Source organism: Trachemys scripta, chromosome 9 (genome assembly GCF_013100865.1).
Source record: "Trachemys scripta elegans isolate TJP31775 chromosome 9, CAS_Tse_1.0, whole genome shotgun sequence".
NCBI lineage: Eukaryota > Metazoa > Chordata > Testudines > Emydidae > Trachemys > Trachemys scripta.
Window position 1 is genome coordinate 56,156,644 of NC_048306.1, and position 20,624 is coordinate 56,177,267.

General features: G+C 45.8%; 1 protein-coding gene across 2 annotated transcripts in view; it reads left to right on the plus strand.

Annotated features, from left to right (window-relative positions):
* INPP5D (inositol polyphosphate-5-phosphatase D) overlaps positions 1–20,090 on the plus strand; it is an 83,263-nt gene extending 63,173 nt beyond the window's left edge. The window contains exons 13-28 of one of the 2 annotated variants that reach the window (XM_034782098.1): positions 378–495; positions 1,102–1,198; positions 3,836–3,974; positions 4,659–4,767; positions 4,947–5,035; positions 5,307–5,388; positions 9,917–10,006; positions 10,159–10,272; positions 11,409–11,491; positions 12,490–12,577; positions 13,378–13,527; positions 14,864–14,957; positions 15,317–15,424; positions 15,968–16,240; positions 17,838–18,414; positions 19,018–20,090. In XM_034782098.1, the coding sequence (XP_034637989.1) occupies positions 378–495; positions 1,102–1,198; positions 3,836–3,974; positions 4,659–4,767; positions 4,947–5,035; positions 5,307–5,388; positions 9,917–10,006; positions 10,159–10,272; positions 11,409–11,491; positions 12,490–12,577; positions 13,378–13,527; positions 14,864–14,957; positions 15,317–15,424; positions 15,968–16,240; positions 17,838–18,414; positions 19,018–19,020 (2,214 nt within the window). In that variant the 3' untranslated portion in view covers positions 19,021–20,090. The remainder of the gene's footprint in view (positions 1–377; positions 496–1,101; positions 1,199–3,835; positions 3,975–4,658; positions 4,768–4,946; positions 5,036–5,306; positions 5,389–9,916; positions 10,007–10,158; positions 10,273–11,408; positions 11,492–12,489; positions 12,578–13,377; positions 13,528–14,863; positions 14,958–15,316; positions 15,425–15,967; positions 16,241–17,837; positions 18,415–19,017) is intronic. The other variant, XM_034782099.1, reaches the window with a different exon arrangement.
* Positions 20,091–20,624: the final 534 nt, after the last annotated feature.

Consider the following 20,624-nt stretch of genomic DNA (forward strand, 5'->3'; position numbering starts at 1 on the left):
TAAAGTTTAGGACTGACCAAACTGTGTTACAACCATGTTCGACCACTCCTGAGTTTCAGTGAGGGTGAGGAATAGTTTTAATCGTATCTGAAAGGTCACTGTGTATGGGGCCCCTAAGTGGCTCTTAGAATTTGCCTGTGAACAAATGAAAGTTGCCTTTTGTGTAACCAAGGTGATCTAGGGATTAATTTGAGCATATCTGCATGCTAGGAATTGCACATGTTCTCCCCACCCACACAGTCTAAGAACATGGGTCCATCCCTCAAAGAAAAATCTCAGTCAGTGAGTCCAAGTAGGTTGGGAAAGCCTTGGACAGACCAGATGTGTCTGGTGTCTCTGTGCCATGATATAACCATCAGTTTCCCATCCCCTGACAGATAGCAATCCATACGCTCTGGAACATCAGGATTGTCGTCCTGGCCAAGCCAGAACATGAGAACCGGATAAGCCACATCTGCACAGACAACGTGAAGACAGGAATTGCAAACACACTGGGTAAGGAGACAGAAACAAATCTAATCAGAGCGTCATCCACTCTGTGCCCACGGGGACTCTTGAAATGAACAGTTCTCTCTCAGCAAGATCACTCTGGGTCATGCTGAAGTGACCCTGGTCTTCCCCAACTAGGCATATATGAATCCCAGCATAGACACCCTGACGTCCTCTCGACCCCCTGCTCTGTCCCAGGCCCTGCCCCCACTCCACCCCTTCCTCCAAACCCCACCCCTCCTCTTCCTGCCCCCCACCTCTTTCCATCCCTTCCCCTGAGCGTGGGAGGGAAAAATTGTCTTCCTACTCAATTCTGGGCTCATAAATTTCCCCACTAAAGACTTCAGCCTGAGTGGGAGGGATCCCCCTTTCTGGATTGCAGATGGAAATTAAATTAGTTTTCTTAAAATTTATTTATTTTGCCTTCTTCAGAAAAACTTCCCCTGAACATTGTTCTATATGTGATAATTCTTCCTGCACTGATTTAAGTCTGCCTCTCCTCTACCCATCCCCCACTTCACTTAAAAAGTGTTATGTTCTTTATTATCTTTCTACTGCTCAGCCTGGAGGTGGATTGATTTCTTGATGTTTTTTGCTTCTTGTTTTTCCCAGGCAATAAAGGAGCTGTGGGAGTCTCATTCATGTTTAATGGAACCTCCTTAGGGTTTGTTAACAGCCATTTGACTTCAGGAAGTGAAAAGAAACACAGGTGAAATATGTCATTGCCTTTCAAGTGCAGGTGTTGATGTTCACAGTCAACCTGTGGAACTCATTGCCAGAAGATGTTGTGAAAGCTAAAAGTATAACTGGCTCAAAAAAGAATGAGATAAGTTCATGGAGGATAGGTCCATCAGTGGCTATTAGCCAAGATGGTCATGGATGCAACCCCGTGCTCTGGGTGTCCCTAAATCTATGACTGCCAGAAGCTGGGACTGCACAACAGGGGATGGATCACTCTCTAATTGCTCTGTTCTGTTCATTCCCTCTGGAGCACGTGGCTCCGACCACTGTCAGAAACAGGATACTGGGCTAGATGAACTATTGGTCTGACCCAGTCTGGTTGTTCTTATGTTAGGAGTTGCTGGGTAATGTTCTCTGGCCTGTGCTATGGAAGAGGTCAGATTAAATGATCACCATGGTCCCTTCTGGCCTTAAAATCTATTATATGTTCACTGTGAATGCAGCTTTGGCTCACTAGACTAGAAGCTGCTGAGTACCCCAGTCAGTGCCTAAGTTCCCTCTAAGCTGCACGGCCATGCAGCTGTCTATTAAGCACCGTGCAGGCGCTCAGGGCTGTGGCACGCAGCGATGCCTCTACCAAAGCCCTGGACCTGCCACAGCACCCCTCCCCCAGTCCCGACCCAGCCTGGCCCTGAACCTGCCGCGGCCAGGGGACAAGTGCCCCTCCCCTGGCCCCAACCCAACCCAGCCCGGCCTGGACCTGCCACAGCCGGGGGAGAGGTGCCTTTCCCCCCCGAGCCCAGGTGCTGCTACAGGGAGAGAGAGCTGGAGAGAGTCCTCTCTCCACACCATAGCCCCGGGGAGCCCCCTGCACCCCAAACCCCTCATCCCCATCCCCACCCCAGAGCCCATACCCCCAGCCAGAGCCCTCACCCTCCTGCACCCCAGCCCTCTGCCCCAGCCCTGAGCCTCCTCCCACACTCCGAACCCCTTGGTCCCATCCCGCCACATGAATTTTGTTATTGCACCAATATGGAGGTGATGCGTGATATTACCTCCATATTGGTGCAATAACAAAATTCATTTTGGGAAAAATTAGAGAGAACACTGGTCAGTACATCACCATTTGGTCAGTATCCCTGGCTTTACCAGAAGTGGAAGCTGCTGGCATCTGAAAGTGGGCAGAGGAAATAGATAGAAAGGTGTTCTCAGAGCTGTGGAAAGATATCCCACGTATCTTACTCAAAGCAGCATAGGCATGGCCCACCTGGCCTAGCCTGAGGAACTGCCACTATATGTCATGGAAACATCTTGATGATTTGCGCTGTCTAGAGAGAAACTGGGAGGTTTTTCTGCACAAGCACAATGTGGAGAGTGAAAATATCTCCCTAGTGCCAGCAGGAGGCACTGTCTCCTTTGTGGGCCGAGGTACACTGAGAGAGGACTGGGAGGGTGGAGAGTGGATGTCCATTCATGGTATCACCAGGGGCCAATCCTCCCAGGCTGAGGGGCTTTGCAGGGAACAGTGGGAGAGGATGCCCCAACAGGGTCGAGTGTGGAGCAGAGAAATGTGTCTCTGGTAGGTAATCCCATTCCCCAAGCTGTTACATTATCAATAGAAAGAGATGGAGCCTGCGGTCTGGCCAAGCAGTGTGCCGCGCAACAGCCACGGGACTGTGGCTTTGTAGCCCTGGGGCCTGTCCAGTCCCTGGTGTAAGTTGGAGAAGCCTGAAAAAGCCATTTGGGCAGCTAAGGGTAGCTGGGATGGAGAGATGTGTTGGTCATGCTGCCTCTCTCCTGGGAACATCCCCTGCATCCGGTCTAGGTCAAGCAAGGGGGTGGCATAGAATTGCTGTACAGGAGCTCTGCCAGCCGGGGCTTCACTTGCCATTAAGGAAATTCCCAGGTGCCTGGAGTGGCTGCCAGAATCTAGCCAAGAACCTTTTTATTTCTTGCTTTGTTTAAAAATGATGACTAAGATTCTGTGCTGGGCCGCCAGGAGGCGCAGCACAGAAAATCACAGCCCTGTGGAGGGATCAAGGGTGGCATTAGAGCAGCTTTTGCACCCATTTGATTTTAGGCTTCTCTGGGAACAGAAACAGCCTCCAGCACAAAATGGAGCAGTCAGGAGCTTCTCTAAATTACTGTGCCTCCTCCATCAGGCTGCCATGCAGCACCTGAGAATCACCATAGCCGCATATGATACGAAGTCCGTTCCTGTCCCCTACTCCAGGACTCGCTGAGGTTGTCGGTGCAGTGCATTGTTGTCCTAGAGTGCCTGCACTAGAGGCATTCTCCCTCACCTGGCAATGGCTCTCTGATTGCTGAAGCAGCACAGTCCTGGTTTCTTTTTATAGTTTGTTTCCCTTTCCCAAGGAAGGTGCAGTGATAATGCACTAATTACTGATAACTTCTTCAATTGCCAGTGCCCAAATTCCCTCATCGGGGCATCCCTGAGCATTCAGGGGCTCCATAGCTGTCATCAGGCTCTATGTGAAGTGGAAGTGTGGGGTTCTCTAAAGAATGATAGCTAAAAACCTGATCTTTCTTGTACTTTGAGCCTAACTGTCTCCAGCATGCTAAAGCAGCAGTCTCTGTCAGCCCCTAGCACTGAGGAACCCAATGGCAACAGAGTATGACAGGCAATCTTTGCTTGTTTTGTTAGGCGAAACCAGAACTACATGAACATTCTGCGCTTCCTGACACTGGGAGATAAGAAACTGAGTCCATTTAACATCACCCACCGCTTTACTCATCTCTTCTGGCTGGGAGACTTGAACTACCGAGTGGAACAACCTACATCGGTTAGCAGCCCCTCTTGATTCCTTGCTGTTCAGAAAAGCAGATACAAGAATTCCTGAAGTGGCAGATGTGCCTTTAATTGTGTTAAAGGTGTTGTCAACTTCTGATCTAGAGGAACATGGAAAAGAGAGAGAGAGCTGGAAAGGGGTGGGAGAAGGGGCCCCAAACTAACTGCCCCTTGCAAAAAGACAGAGAGACACTGGGAGAGAGCTGAAGTTGTCACCATATCTCCTCTCCAGAGATTAATGAGCCATTGGCCTACTAATGATGCCATCTGACATACCATCATTCTCCAGTTCTCCCCAATGACAACCATTCCCAAAACAGCACCGACCCTGCTGCCAACAAGAGAGAATGCCACGACCAGGAGAACACCCTTCTGCTCATTCATTTTACCCCTCAATTTGTTCTATAATGGCCCAGACTTAGTCAGAACAGGTGTTCAGATACTTAGGAAACAGGCAAGCCTTGTAAAAACTTTGGTAGATCCTTGATGGGCACGAGACTTGGTGATACTGTAGGAATGTCTGGTGCTGATGGGAATCAGGTGTTCAGGTATACATTCATATTTTGTTTGTTTGTCGTTTGATGGACAAGTGTCCTGTGTTATAGCCTGCCCACTAGCAAGGGAGTGTTTGTAAGGAGGTGGAGTGCATTCTGCAACTCTGACATTTCCTTGTTTCCAGGAAGCAGAGAATATTATCCAGAGGATCAAACAACAGCAGTATTCAGAGTTGCTGGGTTTTGACCAGCTTCTCATGGAGAAAAAGGACCAAAAGGTTTTTCTGCAATTTGGTAAGATTCTGTACTCTTCTACTCTTAACTCTACCCTTCTCTTAACTTTTCTGTGGCCACTCAAAGACTCTTTTTGCCAGAGCAATGTTGCAAGGATGGGACAGGGGAGTACTGAGCGTCTTACCAGGCCTAGAGCTTTCCTAAAGCCAGAACAATAACCAGCTGTCTCTCTGTTCCAGAGGAAGAAGAGATCACTTTTGCTCCAACTTATCGTTTTGAAAGAAATACCCGGGAGAAGTATGCGTACACCAAGCAGAAAGCAACAGGGGTAGGTGGTAACTAAAATGTAATCCTCTCAATTCAAAAATATATGCTAGTGTAAGGAAAATAGCATCCAGAGAGAAAAGTGACCTAAAAATCGCTCTCCATTTCCTGCACAAATTAGGATTACAATTTGTAATGTTTTGAAAGGAGCCAAATAATGGACAACAATAATTTGGAACAAGCACACAGCCCTTTGGCAAGTGATTTCTCTCCTCTTCTTAAGAAGAACTTGTCCTTTCCTTTCTTCTTGACCTCAGTTCTTCTTTGGTTTGCAGATGAAATTCAATTTGCCGTCCTGGTGTGATCGAGTGCTTTGGAAATCATACCCCATGGTGCACGTGGTGTGTCAATCCTATGGTGGGTAGATAACAGATTGTAGATAGCAAAGCAATTGGTCTGAAACAGAAATGATTCACAGGGGTGTCTGTAGGATCTCCTTGCACTGCCAGGCTCTCAGCACAGGAGAGACATGATAATAAACCATGCAATTTGGAGTTACGTCTCCAATTATCACAGTATGCGGCTGGAAAATGAAGCCTGTTATACATTTATATGCAGAATACAGTTGAGATGGCTGCAGCACAAATGCTCCTTCCTTGGCTTGATTCTCTTTTCCAGCTTATAGCCACACTGTAGGGTTTGTTATGACACCATCTAGCTCATAGACTTTAAGGGGCCAGAAGAGACCATCATGATCATCTAGTCTAACCTCCTGTCCATTGCAGGCCACAGAACCTCACCCACCCACACCTGCAATAAAGACTTCAGGTTACAGAGAATCCAGCATTTACTGTAGTTCAAACCAGCAAATGACCCAATGACCCATACTGCAGAGGAAGGTGAAAAACCCTCAGGGTCTCTACCAATCAGACCTAGGGGAAATTCCTTCCTGACCCCAAATATGGCGATCAGTTAGACTGTGAGCTTGTGGGTGAGACCCATCAGCCAGATACCTGGGAAAGAATTCTCTGTGGTAACTCGGAGCCCTCCCCATCTCCAGCAGTTGGAGATATTTGCTACTACCAGTCGCAGATGGGCTATATGCTATTGTAGGCAACCTCCCATACCATCCCCTCAATAAATTTATAAAGCTCAGTTTTAAAACATGTTATGTTTTTTGACCCCACTACTCCCCTTGGAAGGCTGTTCCAGAACTTCACTCCTCTGATAGTAGGAAACCTTCATCTAATTCCAAGCCTAAACTTATTGATGGCCAATTTATATCCATTTGTTCTTCCCTGGTGTTTGTCCCCTGGATGTATTTATAGAGAGTAATCATATCTATCCTCAGCCTTCATTTTGTTAGGCTAAACAAGCCAAGCTCCTTAAGTCTCCTCTAGTAAGGTAGGGTCTCCATTCCTCTCATCATTCTAGTAGCCCTTCTCTGCACTTGTTCCAGTTTGAATTCATCTTTCTTAAATATGGGAGACCAGAACTGCACACAGTATTCCAGGTGAGGTCTCACTAGGGCCTGGTATAATGGTCATGACTCGTCCCTGTCGCTACTGGAAATACCTCGCCTGAAGCATCCTAAGATTGCATTAGCCTTTTTCATAGCCACTTCACATTAGTTACTCATAGCCATCCTGTGATCAACCAATACACCTAGATCTTTCTCCTCCTCTTTTGCTCCCAACTGATACTTTCCCAGCTTATAGCAAAATTCATGTTGTTAGTCCCTAAGTGCATGTCCTTGCATTTTGCACTATTAAATTTCATCGCATTTCTATTACTCCAGTTTTCAAGGTCGTCTAAATCTTGTATGATATTCCAGCCCTCCTTCATATTGGCAATACCTCCCAGCTTTGTGTCATCTGCAGATTTTATTAGCATACTCCCACTTTTTCTGCCATAGTCATTAATGAAAATGTTAAATAAGATTGGTTCCAAGGCTAGTAACTTCTCTCCAGCCTGACAGTTCACCTTTCAGTATGACCCATTGTAGTCTTCCCTTTAACCAGTTCCTTACGCAACTTTGAATTCTCATATTAATCCCCATCTTCTCCAATTTAACTAATAATTTCCCATGTGGAACTGTATCAAATGCTTTACTGAATCCAGGTAGATTAGATCTACTGCCTTTTCTTTGCTGGAAAATCAATCTTCTCAAAGAAAGAGATCAAGTTGGTCTGGCACAATCTGCCTTTTGTGAAACCATGTTGTATTTTATCCCACTCTACACCCTTAATCTCTTGGCAGTAACAAGCCAGGGTTTCCAGCACTGGTAACAGCAGGATCGCCATAATTGTTGATGCCAGACTGTTATGGGCACTGTCTGGGTGGGCTGGTTTGCAGCAAAGAAGCCCACCCAGATAGAATGCAGTGTGAAATGTGTTGGTTGTCTTGATCCAATTCTTTGATGGGCACCTACTTCAGAGCAAATCCCATCCTAACTGGCCATCCCAGCAATCTACCCATTGAATGGTCTTGGAGACCGAACTACCTTTCTTCTCTACAGGTGGGGATTCCAGAGCCTGGGTAAAATACAGAGGGCCAGATCCTCCTCTTGGGAAATCAGCCTTGCTCCAGTGAAGTTAGTGGAACGATGGTGATTTGCAGCAGCTGAGAATCTGACCCACTAGCTTGTGGGGAAGCCTGCGTTGCTGCTGCCCATGCTGTGGCTGTCCTGTGGACAGCAGAGGAGTTCATTTTCCAGTGCCATCAATCTTGGGAGACTCATGAAAGGTGCCAAAGTCATTAAAAACTAGTCCAGGCCAGTCCTGTGTCTACTGCCAGCATGTTGTATTTCCACTCAGTAGACCCAACTCCAGCATCCCCTGCACCAGCGCAGGAGAGTTCCTTACATCACTCTTGAATTCCTCCCTCAGCTGATGCTAACAAGCAGGGTTGATGGGCTTCCAAGAGAGCTACTTTTACCCTTTCTTGGCTAGAACAAGGTTCACTGTGGTATGGGGAGAAATGAAAGGCATCCCAGAAGAGCCCTTAAAAACTCCTGGATATTGGGCACTGGTGTCTCATTGATCACACCCACATCCAACCATCTGAGTACAGTGCTAATATACCCTCCAGGCAGGTGAGAAGACGGCGTGCTCAGAAATCTCATCTGACAAAGTGGGCTGGTGTGACCATGAGGGCAAATTATACGCAGATAATTCAGTGTGTGGCTTTGGGAAATGAAGTTACTTTGGAAAAATTGGCATCTGGGCTCCTTGTGTTCCACCTACGGTATTTGCTGGATGTCAGTGTAACCTAAGAACATCAAGCCAACACCCCTCAGCTACAGACAGGTGAAGTACATCCAGTTCAGAATACCTTGCTGTGAATTGTTCTCTAAGGGGGAATAACAGAGCTGTGTTCCTACACCATTTTCTTCCTCATTAGATTTGCTCTTCAGGTGTGCTGCTTATATTGCAAAGATGAACCAAGGATACTGTGACATACCAGAGTACAATCCAGACTAATGAGTAGCTGTGTCACTCCTGCCCTGCAACTTTGGGTGCCTTACAATGCCTTGATGAACTAGCTCTCACCTGGGCCACTCACAAACAGCTTTCCAGCATGCAAGCTATACCCTGAGTATCTGTGGGTAGCTGCAGCCTGCCAGCCACCCAGAGGTTACACTCTGGCCCTCACCAGCTTTGGTTATACTGCAGGCTATACCCCAGCATATCCCCAGTCCCAGAATTCCCCCCAGAGATGTATGTCCTGTACTACACAATCCTCTCCTGGACAATACAAAATATTTTAAGTCCATTATTCCTTAAAGGGAATAATATGCCAGCTCATTATCTCAAATAGTTATTCAGATACTTCAATTTAAACACACTAGATTAGAGAAAACAGTAAAATAAGTCTATAAGCTATGAAGAGAGATTTTAAGAGAGTAGAAGTAATGAAGCATAAAAGTCAGAAATGGTTACAAGAAAAATAAAGATAAAATATTTACTAATGCCTAACATAACAAACTATATCAGATTCAAGCAATGTTTCTCACCACATACTTTGAGCAGTCTTACTGACCCCTGTAGGTCAGGACCGCTCCCCTAGAGTCCAACAAATGCTTCCTTTGTCATGTCAGGTGCAGTGAATGCAATGGGCAGGAGGAGAGAGAGTGGTCCCTTGGGGTGTTTGCCCCTCCTTTTTATAGTTTCAGTCCCCCTCTTGAAAAACATTTCCAGCTGGGAACTAGGAGACAGAATCTAAGTAGAAGGATATTTCCTGCTGGCTTTTTCTCACCTGTTTGAGCTTTCTTTTTTTCCATCCCCACTTGATGACTCTGTTTACTGCTTAAATGCAAATTAAGGCAAGCGCACATTCCTTTGTCTAGGAGAAACCTGTTTGCCAACCTCAGTTTGGGCAGGGCTGTGGAGTTTGGAACATGTGTTAATAACATCATGGAGGGAAATCATATAACACAAATTTAATCAGGACAATACTGAGGAGCATTGTCCCACTTACTTCTGCCCTGCTGGTGGTGGTGGCACTGCCTTCAGAGCTGGGCAGCTGGAGAGTGGCGGCTGCTGGCTGGGACATTCATGTTGTTTGCAATGCAGGACTATTTTTTTTTTAATCCCACTTCTGTCTCGCCCCCGCAATACCCACTCTATTTTTATCCTTCTCCCACTATTATGGCAGCAGGTGCTGCAGAACCTGCAGGATTCCAATTTCTTCATGCTCCCCAAGAGAACCTCTTATGCCCCGCTCTATGCCCCAGTTTGCACACCACTGGTTTACATAACTGTGTTTGATGCCTAGATTTCAAGATGAGGAGACTTAGAAATACCATAGATTAGAAGAGACAGTTAAAACAGTTACACAATTATGTTTTTCTGGAAAGCTACTGAATGACGATTATATTACAGTCATCTCTTTGGATCAGAACAGAAACCCGTGGCATTAACTGCCTTTCTTCTCTCATTGGCAGGCTGCACCAGTGACATCATGACCAGTGACCACAGTCCTGTCTTTGCTACATTTGAAGTTGGGGTCACCTCACAGTTTGTCTCAAAGAATGGTTAGTAAGGGTAGGGCATGCAAGAAATATGTAGATTCATATAAATGTGTTGCATACATTGAACAAGAAACCCGGCTCCGAGAGAGTCTCATTGAAAATGTGCAATCTTTAGTGTTCTTTTGGAACTGAATGGGCGTCCTTCCCTTTTCTAGATTCCAAGTACACAGAGTTCCAGGGGCAGATAGAATTCCTGAGCTGCTGTGCCACTCTGAAGACCAAGTCACAGACCAAATTCTACATTGAGTTCTACTCCAGCTGCTTAGAAAGTAACGTTCTCCCTGTCTTCTCCTCTGTTCCTTACAAAGTTCTCTGCTTATTTTGATCAACTCCCTTCCTTTCACTTTGATCAAAATAAATGGGCAGTGTAGGTTATTTGTGTGACTGCAGAGAAGGTGCAAGGGATGTTACAGGTATGTTGTGATTTGTATGTCGCTCTATATTGTTACTGACAAAATCTGAGCAATGCAGCCATTTAGTTGTAATAATGTGTTATCGACAAAGATCTTCCTTGTGCCCTTTCTTCAGTCTTATTTGGAAATCTGCTCATCTCTTTTAACGAGAGAACTTTGGTGTTCTCACTTGTCAGATAGGAAAATCTTTGCTTAGCGAACACTCTAATGATTACATTTCCAATCATGCTGCTGTAAGTAATTGTGTGCTTTCAAAATAAAGGGATTAATATTTGTGCTACTCTCGGTAAAAATTAATTAATTAATTAATTGGTTCCTGTGGTTTCAACAGAATAAATCAAAGGATCAAATGAAAGTGAAAGGAACTCCACTGAGATGATTCTGTGAATAGTTCTGCATTTCAGTGCTGAAAATTGTATCCTGTATTCCACAGCTAAAGGGCGTAATGTGAGACCACACACCTATGCTGTGTTTGTTACACTATTCCCCATCGCCGGGCCAGTCCTCTAAGTGGGACAGCATGCCTCTGCTGTACGCTTTATCACATTATCCTCATGTCAGAGAGCTGTGTCAAAGACAGTTCCAGAAAAGATTATTTTTTGGCTGCATCAAAATTTGCATAAATTTCTATGGAAACAGTGTATTACCAGGCTTAAATTAGAATTTCAAAAGTGTGCTATCTTGAGTGGCGTGGGAAGAGCTGTCATGTTCTTACCCTCCTGTCCATGCTTGTACTGAATCTTTTAATGCCAAGTTTGACTGTAAAATAAAATCACTTAATGATTACACAGTAAGGTCATTTGCAAATTTACCTCAAGGTCCAACCCTCAAGCATCCCAGAGCTTTCAAAATCTTGTGCCCAAAGAGAAAAAATTCAGAGCAGGTCCTTTTGGGATCCAGCATCTGAAGGCATCTTTGCTACTGAGTTCTTGCTGTGGGGGAGGTCTCTTTCTCGCCTGGCCAATGATCTCCTTTTGTATCACTCTTTGCAGGCTTTGTAAAGAGCCAGGAAGGGGAAAATGAGGATGGGAATGAAGGGGAACTGGTGGTGAAGTTCATTGAGGCCCTTCCTAAGGTAAGTGGAAAATATTTTTTCACACCCATTTTAGAGAAATCCTCTGTCTGCATTTTTGATAAACAGCAACCAAACCTTTTGTTCATATAAAAATTGGTTTTAAGTGCTAGGCTCCATTTTGGAAAGCAGCATGAAGATTAATAGTTTCCATGTTTTCTTTGTCCTGCTAGTCAGTGGTTCTTCTTGGTATCCTTGAAAAAGGCCCAGGCATTCAGATTGGGAAAATGCTTTATTCAGCGCAGGTTAAATGCCCCACTCTTCCAAGGTGGAACTCTTACCAACACAGGGAGGAAATGGCCTCTTAAAAAAAATAAGGTGCATATAGTAGAAAATATTTACCTGTTTCTAAACCAGAGGGCAAGCCTATGTTAAAAGGACCATGAATGGACTAGCACTAGTATTCTGTGGTATTGTCAGAGACCCAAATTCAGTTATTGGGCTAGTCGCTGTTCTTCTACTCCCTGCACTGGCAGGGGCTGGAGAAGCTGCAGCAGTGGCACTCTTGGACTGGGCAAGACTGAGCCTTTAACTACCCTTGTGGATAATCCAAGAGGAGAACTGTTGGGTTCAGAAAGGCTGGCCTGGCCAGGTAGTTTGGGGAATGCTCTGCAGGGCCTTGCAGGGCAACCCCCATAAGCTTAAAGTAAGTGAACAGAGTGATAGCCACATAGTGTGGAGCAGATTGAAATTAGGCTCCAAATCACTTCCGCCTGGGGATTTTCAGTCAAAAGGAAGTACTGCAGTGGTACTGTGTGTAAATGTCTGATGTGCAGCCTCCCAGCTGGGAATGGGAAGGAGGTATTTTAGAAATGGATTGTGTTCGATCTTACATCTTCAAACATCATTGAAGAGAGCTGGGTTGTGCATTAAATTGGCAGGAATCCTCAGGTCCTGTCTGGTTGAGCCTTGCTCAGTCTAGGCCCAGGTACAAAGGGAGAACTTTATTTCTGTGTGCTTTTCCCTCCACTGTATTGACCCCTGTGGGCTTGTCCTTGCAGCTGACTCCGATTATTTCAGACCCGGAGTACCTGCTGGACCAGCACATCCTGATAAGCATTAAGTCTTCAGACAGTGATGAATCGTATGGTAAGTGCCTACCTCTAACGCAGGGTATGAGTCAAGCTCTCCTTAGATTGTTCCAAATCACCGAAAGAGTGGGAGAGAACGGCAGTAATTATTACAGCCTGAAGTTGTAACGGTGCTCTGTATTCTGATGTAGAGTTTAATACACATGACATGCAGGCCGTGTGCAACATTCTGTGCTAATGTGGATTAAAAGAATCAGCACTATAGACATCATCTGTGCAAACTGGATCAGCCTGAAAATGAAGGGATTTAAAGGAAATGTGCCCTGCTGGGATTAGAGCCGAGCACATTCTCTGTCATATTCAGTTTATCCAGGACTTGTAAATACTGCTTCACTTGCATACTCCGTATCTGATGGATAAAAGAGACCACTTTTTCCAGGGCCCGAGAGAAATTCACTATCAATGCTCAGCCAAATTCACTATCACATTCTGCTCAGCCAAAGGACTGCAGTCCTGACTTAGAGAGGGCCACTCTGTTGGTATCCGCTTAGTTCAGACGAGGGTCACAAACTGTTCTGAACAATAATGGAAGCTCAGAGAGCCAAAGTCATTAATGGTGTCTGAAGTATCCTGTACAAATCCTTATTGAGTACCTGAAAAAGGGAAGTGAATGCTCCTTACCCCCCTGAGTTTGCAGATATCACACAATCCATATCGTGATTTAACGCAAAGATTCTCTTTTCAGTCACATTTGAAGGTCCCTTTATTCAGTTTGTACAGAGATAATAGATGACTGAAGTGACAGACAGAGACGATGCTAGTCATTTCTCAGCTCCAGACTTCCTCCCTATCTTCTAGGTGAGGGCTGCATTGCCCTGAGAATAGAAGCTACAGAATCGCTAGTACCCTTCCATACTGTGCTAACGCACCATGGTGAGAGAACAGGGGTCTTCCAAGGTGAAATCAAGTTACAGACATCGCAAGGAAAGCAGAGAGAGAAACTGTATGGTAAGAGCCTGGCCCTTGGAGGGCTCACTCCAGATTACTGCGATCTTATCCACAAGGGCCTGATCTGATTCCTGTCAAAGAACTGGAGCTTATTTTAGCAGCATTTTTTAGTTCATAACAGCCAATAGCTTTTGATGGTGGCCCTTGGGATCCAAAGATGATCAAGCTCTTCCTGGGGACCGTACTTGAGCAATTCCAGAAAAACACAGCCGTCACATTCAGGTCCTCCTCTTTCTTCTGCATGTGAATTAACAGACTGAGGGAGCCCTCTACCTGTCTCTCACTAAGGCAGAGTTTGTTGAATTATATTACTGCTTTTCCACTTGTGATGGCTGTATAACAGGGAGACAGATTTGCCTCTGGTCCAGACACCTGTAGGTACATGGAAAAGGGCACTAAGGACTCTCAAACTGCAGTTGCTCAACTAAAGGAAAATGAGCCTCCTTTTCTAGCTTGCTAGGTATTGTTCTCTTAATCCCACGGCAGCACGCTTCAGAACACAAAAGTTACCATGTATTTTTGTTAGTAATAAAAACTGCACTTTGATTGTCTGTAGTGCAGCTCAACTGGACACCTGCCATGCCCAGAATGTGGCTACTGCAGTCTCTAAAGAGGACAGAAAAATATTAAATTCCATTCCTAGGAATTAATTACCATTGCTGTCTGCTCAGGAGAAACTAACACGCAGGCTCATGCTTTGAAATAACAAAGTAGGTAGCAGCAGCCAGAAAGGCTCAACCATTTATATTGTGTGACAATAGTAGTATGCTCAAGCCAACCATTGGAGAAAAGAGATGCTGCTAAATATTCATCATCCTCAAATGCCTGCTGCTGTAGGATTTTACATTTTTAAAGCCCTTTACAAACATTGTTTAATTCTCCCAGCACCCCTCCGAGGTAGGACACATGTATGCACATACTTCATTTTACACATCAGGAGTCCTACTAAATTCACTGGAATTATCACTGTGAGTAAAATTATGCATATACATAAGTGTGTCTAGGATCAAGTGTTTTGGGGCAGGCACTTTTGTCTTCTACTTGTCAGTAAAGCACAATGTGCATTGATGGCGTTACAGTAATAATAGCTGCACTATTTAAAATTTAAGAAGATGTATGTCCTGGCTATACGATCCTGATTGGATAAGACAGCACGACTTTCTTTTGGAAGACCTCCGTCCTTCCTTGTCCTGTCTATGCACTGACATTCTGATAGGCTAAGACATCTAGCTAGATACAGGCATTAATGCAGCATAGCTCAGAGCCCTGAGATTTGAAGTCGTAAGCTGAGACTGTGACCCACTCGTGCTCTTTCATGCCTCTTCTTTGCCTCCAGATTTTGTAAAGATTGAACGGGATGAGACTGCTGGGCAGAAACCAAAGGGCATCAGCAGCCTGGATCTCACCAAAGAGTGGGAGCAATCTATCAGGTAAAGAGCCAACAGATAATTCAGACCCCCAGAAGCGGTCAGCCTGCAGTTCAGAGCTGAGTGTAGGAGTGGCTCTCACTGGAGGTTGTGAGCGTATTACAAAACAGATCTGGTAGGAGCTGGACAGCTGCTCCTGTACCGCCCTTACAACTACCAGTCTTCTCGGTTTTGCTGGTAACAGCTACAGAGTCAAGATCTCCCCCATTGTCTTTTCAAGTAAAGGAATGGGATGATGGTAGGTTTCTGTGCACAGGAGAGTGGAACCAAGAATAAACTGTCTGACAAGGCAGTACATGACAATGGATTCGTTAGGCTGTGGTCCTGTCCCTGTCCTAAAAAGGGCCTTTTCCCTCCAACAGAAAATCAAAATCTACTCACTTGATGGCTAAAGAAGCAGCAGCTGTTGCTCGCTTTCGGGGAAATGCTTCCTCTCCTCCAGACGCACAGGGCAAGGATGACATGTTACGGTAACCTCGCTACTTTAACGCTGCCGGCTTGGGCGTGGGAGCCGAACTCAGACTGGTGCCTTTCCCAGCGAGGCACCGGACGCTTCAGAGTGACTCCAAGGAAGGAGGTCTTACTGCTTCAGTTTATACATTTCACAGGACCCATTTTCTGTCTAGGCAGTTGGCTGCCTTCCCCTCCCAGTCCATAGAGATAGGCCAGATTTCTGTACTCTGAGTGCAGTAGCATGGCACTAGCCTGCACACTGCTATGCAGCATTATGATCTGCTCATTGAACAAGAAGCCTTTGGAAGGGCTTCTGGGCCCTATAAGCAGCTACAGAGTAGTGCATGGACTACTTCACACCACAGGAGCCTATTGGGGGGTGAGTTGAGGGGTGAGTGGTGACCCTGACCTGGCAGCACCCTCTGCAAAGGTCCTGAGAAGGGAGCAGCCAACAAGCCTCCCACACAGTGGGCATTAGGCTCTTTCCTTAGTAGCTGTCTGTTCATGAGAGCTTTTGGCAGGGAACTGTATATTTTCCTCTGATCATTCCCTTTTTTCAGCAGCTCCACCCCTACGGACATCAGCAATCCCAACTATATGGGGGTGGTCTCTTTCTCTCAGCAACTCTCTGCACCCGGCCAGCTTAAGCAGAGCCCTTCATCAGACCAGCCATCTGCTTTCTGGACCTATGACCAGCAGCCTAAAGAGAACGTCCCTGTGATGGGACACCGGGAGTCTACCTCCACGCCTTCCTCCCAGTCCCCCCTGTCTCCGAAACCATCCATTCAGCCTACGACAAACCGAAGTTCTGGCCCCAGGAGTCAAGAGCATGTGTGAGTCTTTGCCCTGGCACTGGTGCTCTGCTGGTCTCCCCCATTTCCCACCCCAGCACAGTCACGGTTTTGTTATCTGTGTGGTGGGCTGGAGGTGCAGTGAGTTACTCCATTGGCCCTTGACCTCTAGAGAGGTGATTGAGATGGGTGCTGGCTCTGCACATGCTAAGGGAAACTAGTGCGACAACTCCTCAGGCCTGTGCTACAGCCCAAAGTCAAAGCTCTGTAGGTAATTCCTTCCCAACCTCGATTGTAGGGTGAGGGGAAAGAAAGGGTGGAGAACTTCCCCTAGCCACCCAGAAGTGAAGGGGAGAATGTAGGATAGCCCCCTCCCATCTGGCAGAAGGAGTGCACCCTCACATTTGCATGCCATGCTTTCGCTGCACTTCTGTGCAGCTCAGCAAATTCTAGTTTGTTTCAGAATTTAGTGCCCAGGTGTCGGAGTAATCACCAACCTTGATGCAGAATTTAAATCCATCCATCATATATATATCTTGTTTGCCAAGCTTCTCGGTGATTAGGTTATACCGCACCCATGTAACCCCCGTCCTCATTCCATTTCTTCTAATGGAACCATTGTGATGGGTTTTTATCTGGGACTGGAGTGTAGTTTCCTAGTAAACCCCTTTGCCAATCTACAAAAATGGAGTTAACAGGAGCCTCCATCCCAAGCACTGGCCCCCTCTTCCGCGGAAAACTCCTTACTGCTTCTTCCCTTGCCTTTCTCCACCGCTCCACTGCCCCGCACAGAATGCCACTTCACACTGTCCAAGGAAGGCATCCGGAGCGAGGAATGGAGCTCATTCACAACCTCCCTTGAACATGTGCCATTTATCCCCCATTCCACTCTGTCCAACAAGAGCAGAGTTGCCCTTTGAGTGTTCAAGCTGTCGTGTGATCACCTGGTGAAAGCTTCACCAGCGCAGCACCCACAGAACCTCACCCATCCCTTTCTACAGCAACTCTCAGTCAGGCGCGAGGTTTTTGTTAGTTTTAATTCAAGGGGTTGCAGGCTCCACTGAACACAAAGTAACCCTCTCACCCCTGCAATACACAGTTATTGAGGGATGTCTTATTCCTTCCCCTGAACCACCTGGCATTGGTACCAATAGGAGATTGGTTGTAATGGCCTAACTGTGACATTGGTGTGGTAGGAGTTCTTACGCTAACATTCTAGAGATCTCCATTCCAATCCCCTCCGCCATAAGTGAAGAGATCTATTTATTCAATCAGATTGGTGCTCTTCTCAAAACCATCACAGTACTTGGCACAATTGGGCTCCGTTGCTAATCTCTGTTTAAAAAGAAACCAGGTTTTGTCAGGACTGAGCTCTGGGGGCAGTTTGCCCAGCACCATGCCTACCCATCCTCAGGTCTCCTATCAGTAAAGCTTATACAAAGCAAAAAACCTGCACCATTCTGTTCTGTCCCCACTGGTTTGACTGGTATTCTGTTATCTCCCTGCGCCTCCTTTTCCTCTCTGCACAGTCAGCGTCATTCTCTCATGGTCACTTTTCTATTCACTCTACCTTCTTTAAGTCACTCAGTGACCACTCCTAATTACACCTGTCATTTTCATATTGCCTTGCTGGTTGTAGGCCAGCTGACATGGGAAAAAGTGTGGCGGAGCCTTTGCTTCAAGAGGAAATTCAGCAGAAGCCCGAGATGTTTGACAACCCACTGTATGGTGCCATGAGCTCTAAGGGGAAGGTGGTATCCAAGAAGGAACAGGACTACACCCCAGTCTTGCGAAAGGAGCACCAAGTTATTCCGAATCATGGCGCCCTTCTCACTAAGCCGCAAGATGCCGACAGCAGCAAGTCTTCCAACAAGCAGCCATCCCCTCCTTTCCTGATCCCCACGCCCAGATTCCGGTCCTACACCTGCTCCAGCCAATCTGAGGAAAAGACTATAAGTGAAAAGGCTCAGGGCAAGCAGAAGCCCGCTGCCTCCTTAGAAAACCCAGCACCACTGAAAAAACCAGTCAAGCCCTCAAGGTCTGAAGTAGGTCCAAGCAGTCAGGGACAGTTCAGCAAACCACCTCTTCCTACAAAGAGCCGGGCAGTACTAGACATGCAGACTACCAAGGGCCGAGACTACCGGGAGAGTTCAGACCTCCCTCATCAGGGAAAGCATCGAACCGAAGAGGGGACAGTTGGTAGGACAGCCACACCGGTATGTTGCTTGTGGGAATTGGAGGGATGGAGGAGAAGGTGTATTAGTTTCACATGATGCTGTAATTACTTTCACACTGTTTGAACCAGGTATGCTGGGCAAAAACTTCAGATGCTTTAGCGCTCACCTAACTCAAATTGCTTTACTCTAGAAGATCAAAACTTGGCCTGTGTATGGTTCAAGGGTAAGTTTGCTTTGCCAGGTTAATAAAAAAGGGGTCAAGATACTGATCAGTTGAAAATGCTTACCAATCTAAGCAGTACTGTTGTCCAGAAATAGACATCAAGCTGCCACTTGAAATAATAAATAAAGCTCCATCTAAGTGCATTTATTTAATTGGACCATCCTTTGAGTTTTGCCCTTTATTAAAATAAAAAGAGGACTTAGTGAAGTTTTTGTGTTAACAAGAGGGACTGGAAAGGCAAGGGGACAGATCACAGGAAGTGGGGAAGGGGATGAAGTGAGGGGGAGAAACATGGGTAGGGGACAAGAAGGGGAACACAAGACATGAGTTATGTCTGCTCATGTCTCTGGTAAGTTACCCAGTATATAGAAGCAGCAGTAGATAAGCTGAGGGACTGGTGTCTTTTCTTGTCTCCACAGTGACGGCAACATGGCAGATGGCATCCTGGGAGGAACCCTAAAGGGAAGAAACAAGATTACCACTTTGTTCACATTACTATCCTCTGGTCTGGTGTTGAAAGGACTGGGGCGTTTTATTTTTGAGAGTGTCTCTTTCTCTTTATCATTATAAAAGTCTTCTAGCTGAGAAATTTAGCACAAGTTGTTCAGATGAAGAAGAGACAGGAGAACAATGACAAATGCAAGAGGACAAGGTTCCCAGTTAGCCTTCTGCAGTGTCACTTTGGTACTTAATCTAGGAGGCAAGGAGTTAAATACCTTAGGACTCTTTTGGAGAAGAGGAAGGACATAAGGACAAAGACATGGGGTGGATGGACGGAAAGAGCCCTCTGCACAAACAAACTAAAACCTTTATCTCAAGTTCCAAAATCCCAATCCTGAGTGACAGTTACTCCAAAGGAAGCATCTTGACAGTGATACAGCTCCCAGAGTAGGTCACCCCAATGGAGCAAGGAGTCAGGGGAGGCTTGAAAGAGTTTGAACAATGGACGTTTAAGAGTGTCACATCGTATAGGGTTTCAGCCTTGTCTCTTGTGGGAACCCCAAGCTGTGTACAGGCATCCACCGGATACAGGCATCCATGGAGAGTATGGGGATTTGTTCCCTGGCACTGCAGCTCGTTTTTAGCAACTAGTGCTGTTCCTCCTTCACAGAAGCATCTCGGGCAAGAGTGAAAGGGCAGACTACACGCAGGAATGGGAGTGGTAGATTGGGCCCATGTATGGTCTATAAATGTAGACCGGAGGGAAAATCAGTCAATCCAGCCATTTTATTTTTGTTTTTATGGGAGTCACTCTACTTTAAAGGACAGTTGGCTGGTTGGTTTAGTAGCATCATATTAGATTCATGCTGACCTTATTGTATTTTTGATCATTGCCTGAGAACTAATCATGTTAACATATTTGTAATTTCTATATCTATGTTAAGTACTAGTGCAGTGGTTTACAGTGACTTTGGGCCTATTTGTGACTTGATGCTTGCTACTGTTCCCTGTTCATTACTAAAAAAATAAAAATTAGACTAATTTCTAACCATCCCTTATTACCTGTCTTGTTTACTTCATATTAGTTCTGTACAACTCACTAAATGAAAATAGTGCCTGCCCAGAGTCACTTATTTTGAGACACCAGAAAAGATCAAATGCACCAGGAAGGCCAGAAGGGAATAACTTGGAAGATTTGATATAGTTGATTTGTTATCCTCTCCTCCACAAAGCATCTACATTAGGGTGATTTCCCCCAGTAGCAATGCAGCTGTACTTGTGTACATAGGACTCAGGTTTGTATCCACCTTTTTGCAGAACAAGTTTTATGACTGTGGTAAAAATGCTTGAGCCCAATCTACATTCATGTTTAATTGGTGGTAATGGCACTTGCTGAAAGATAGGTCTGGATTTTTCTGGAGCAGCCCAGGCCTAGCACAGATTTGGGGAGGTGGATGCGGGAGAGCGGTCCATGCATACAAAATTCTTCCCAGGACTGATTTCTCTACAGTGGGTATGTTTTCTGTGAAGCACCTGCTCCCCTACACTCACTAATTTTTTTAACCCTCCTCTTTGTTTATTTAAC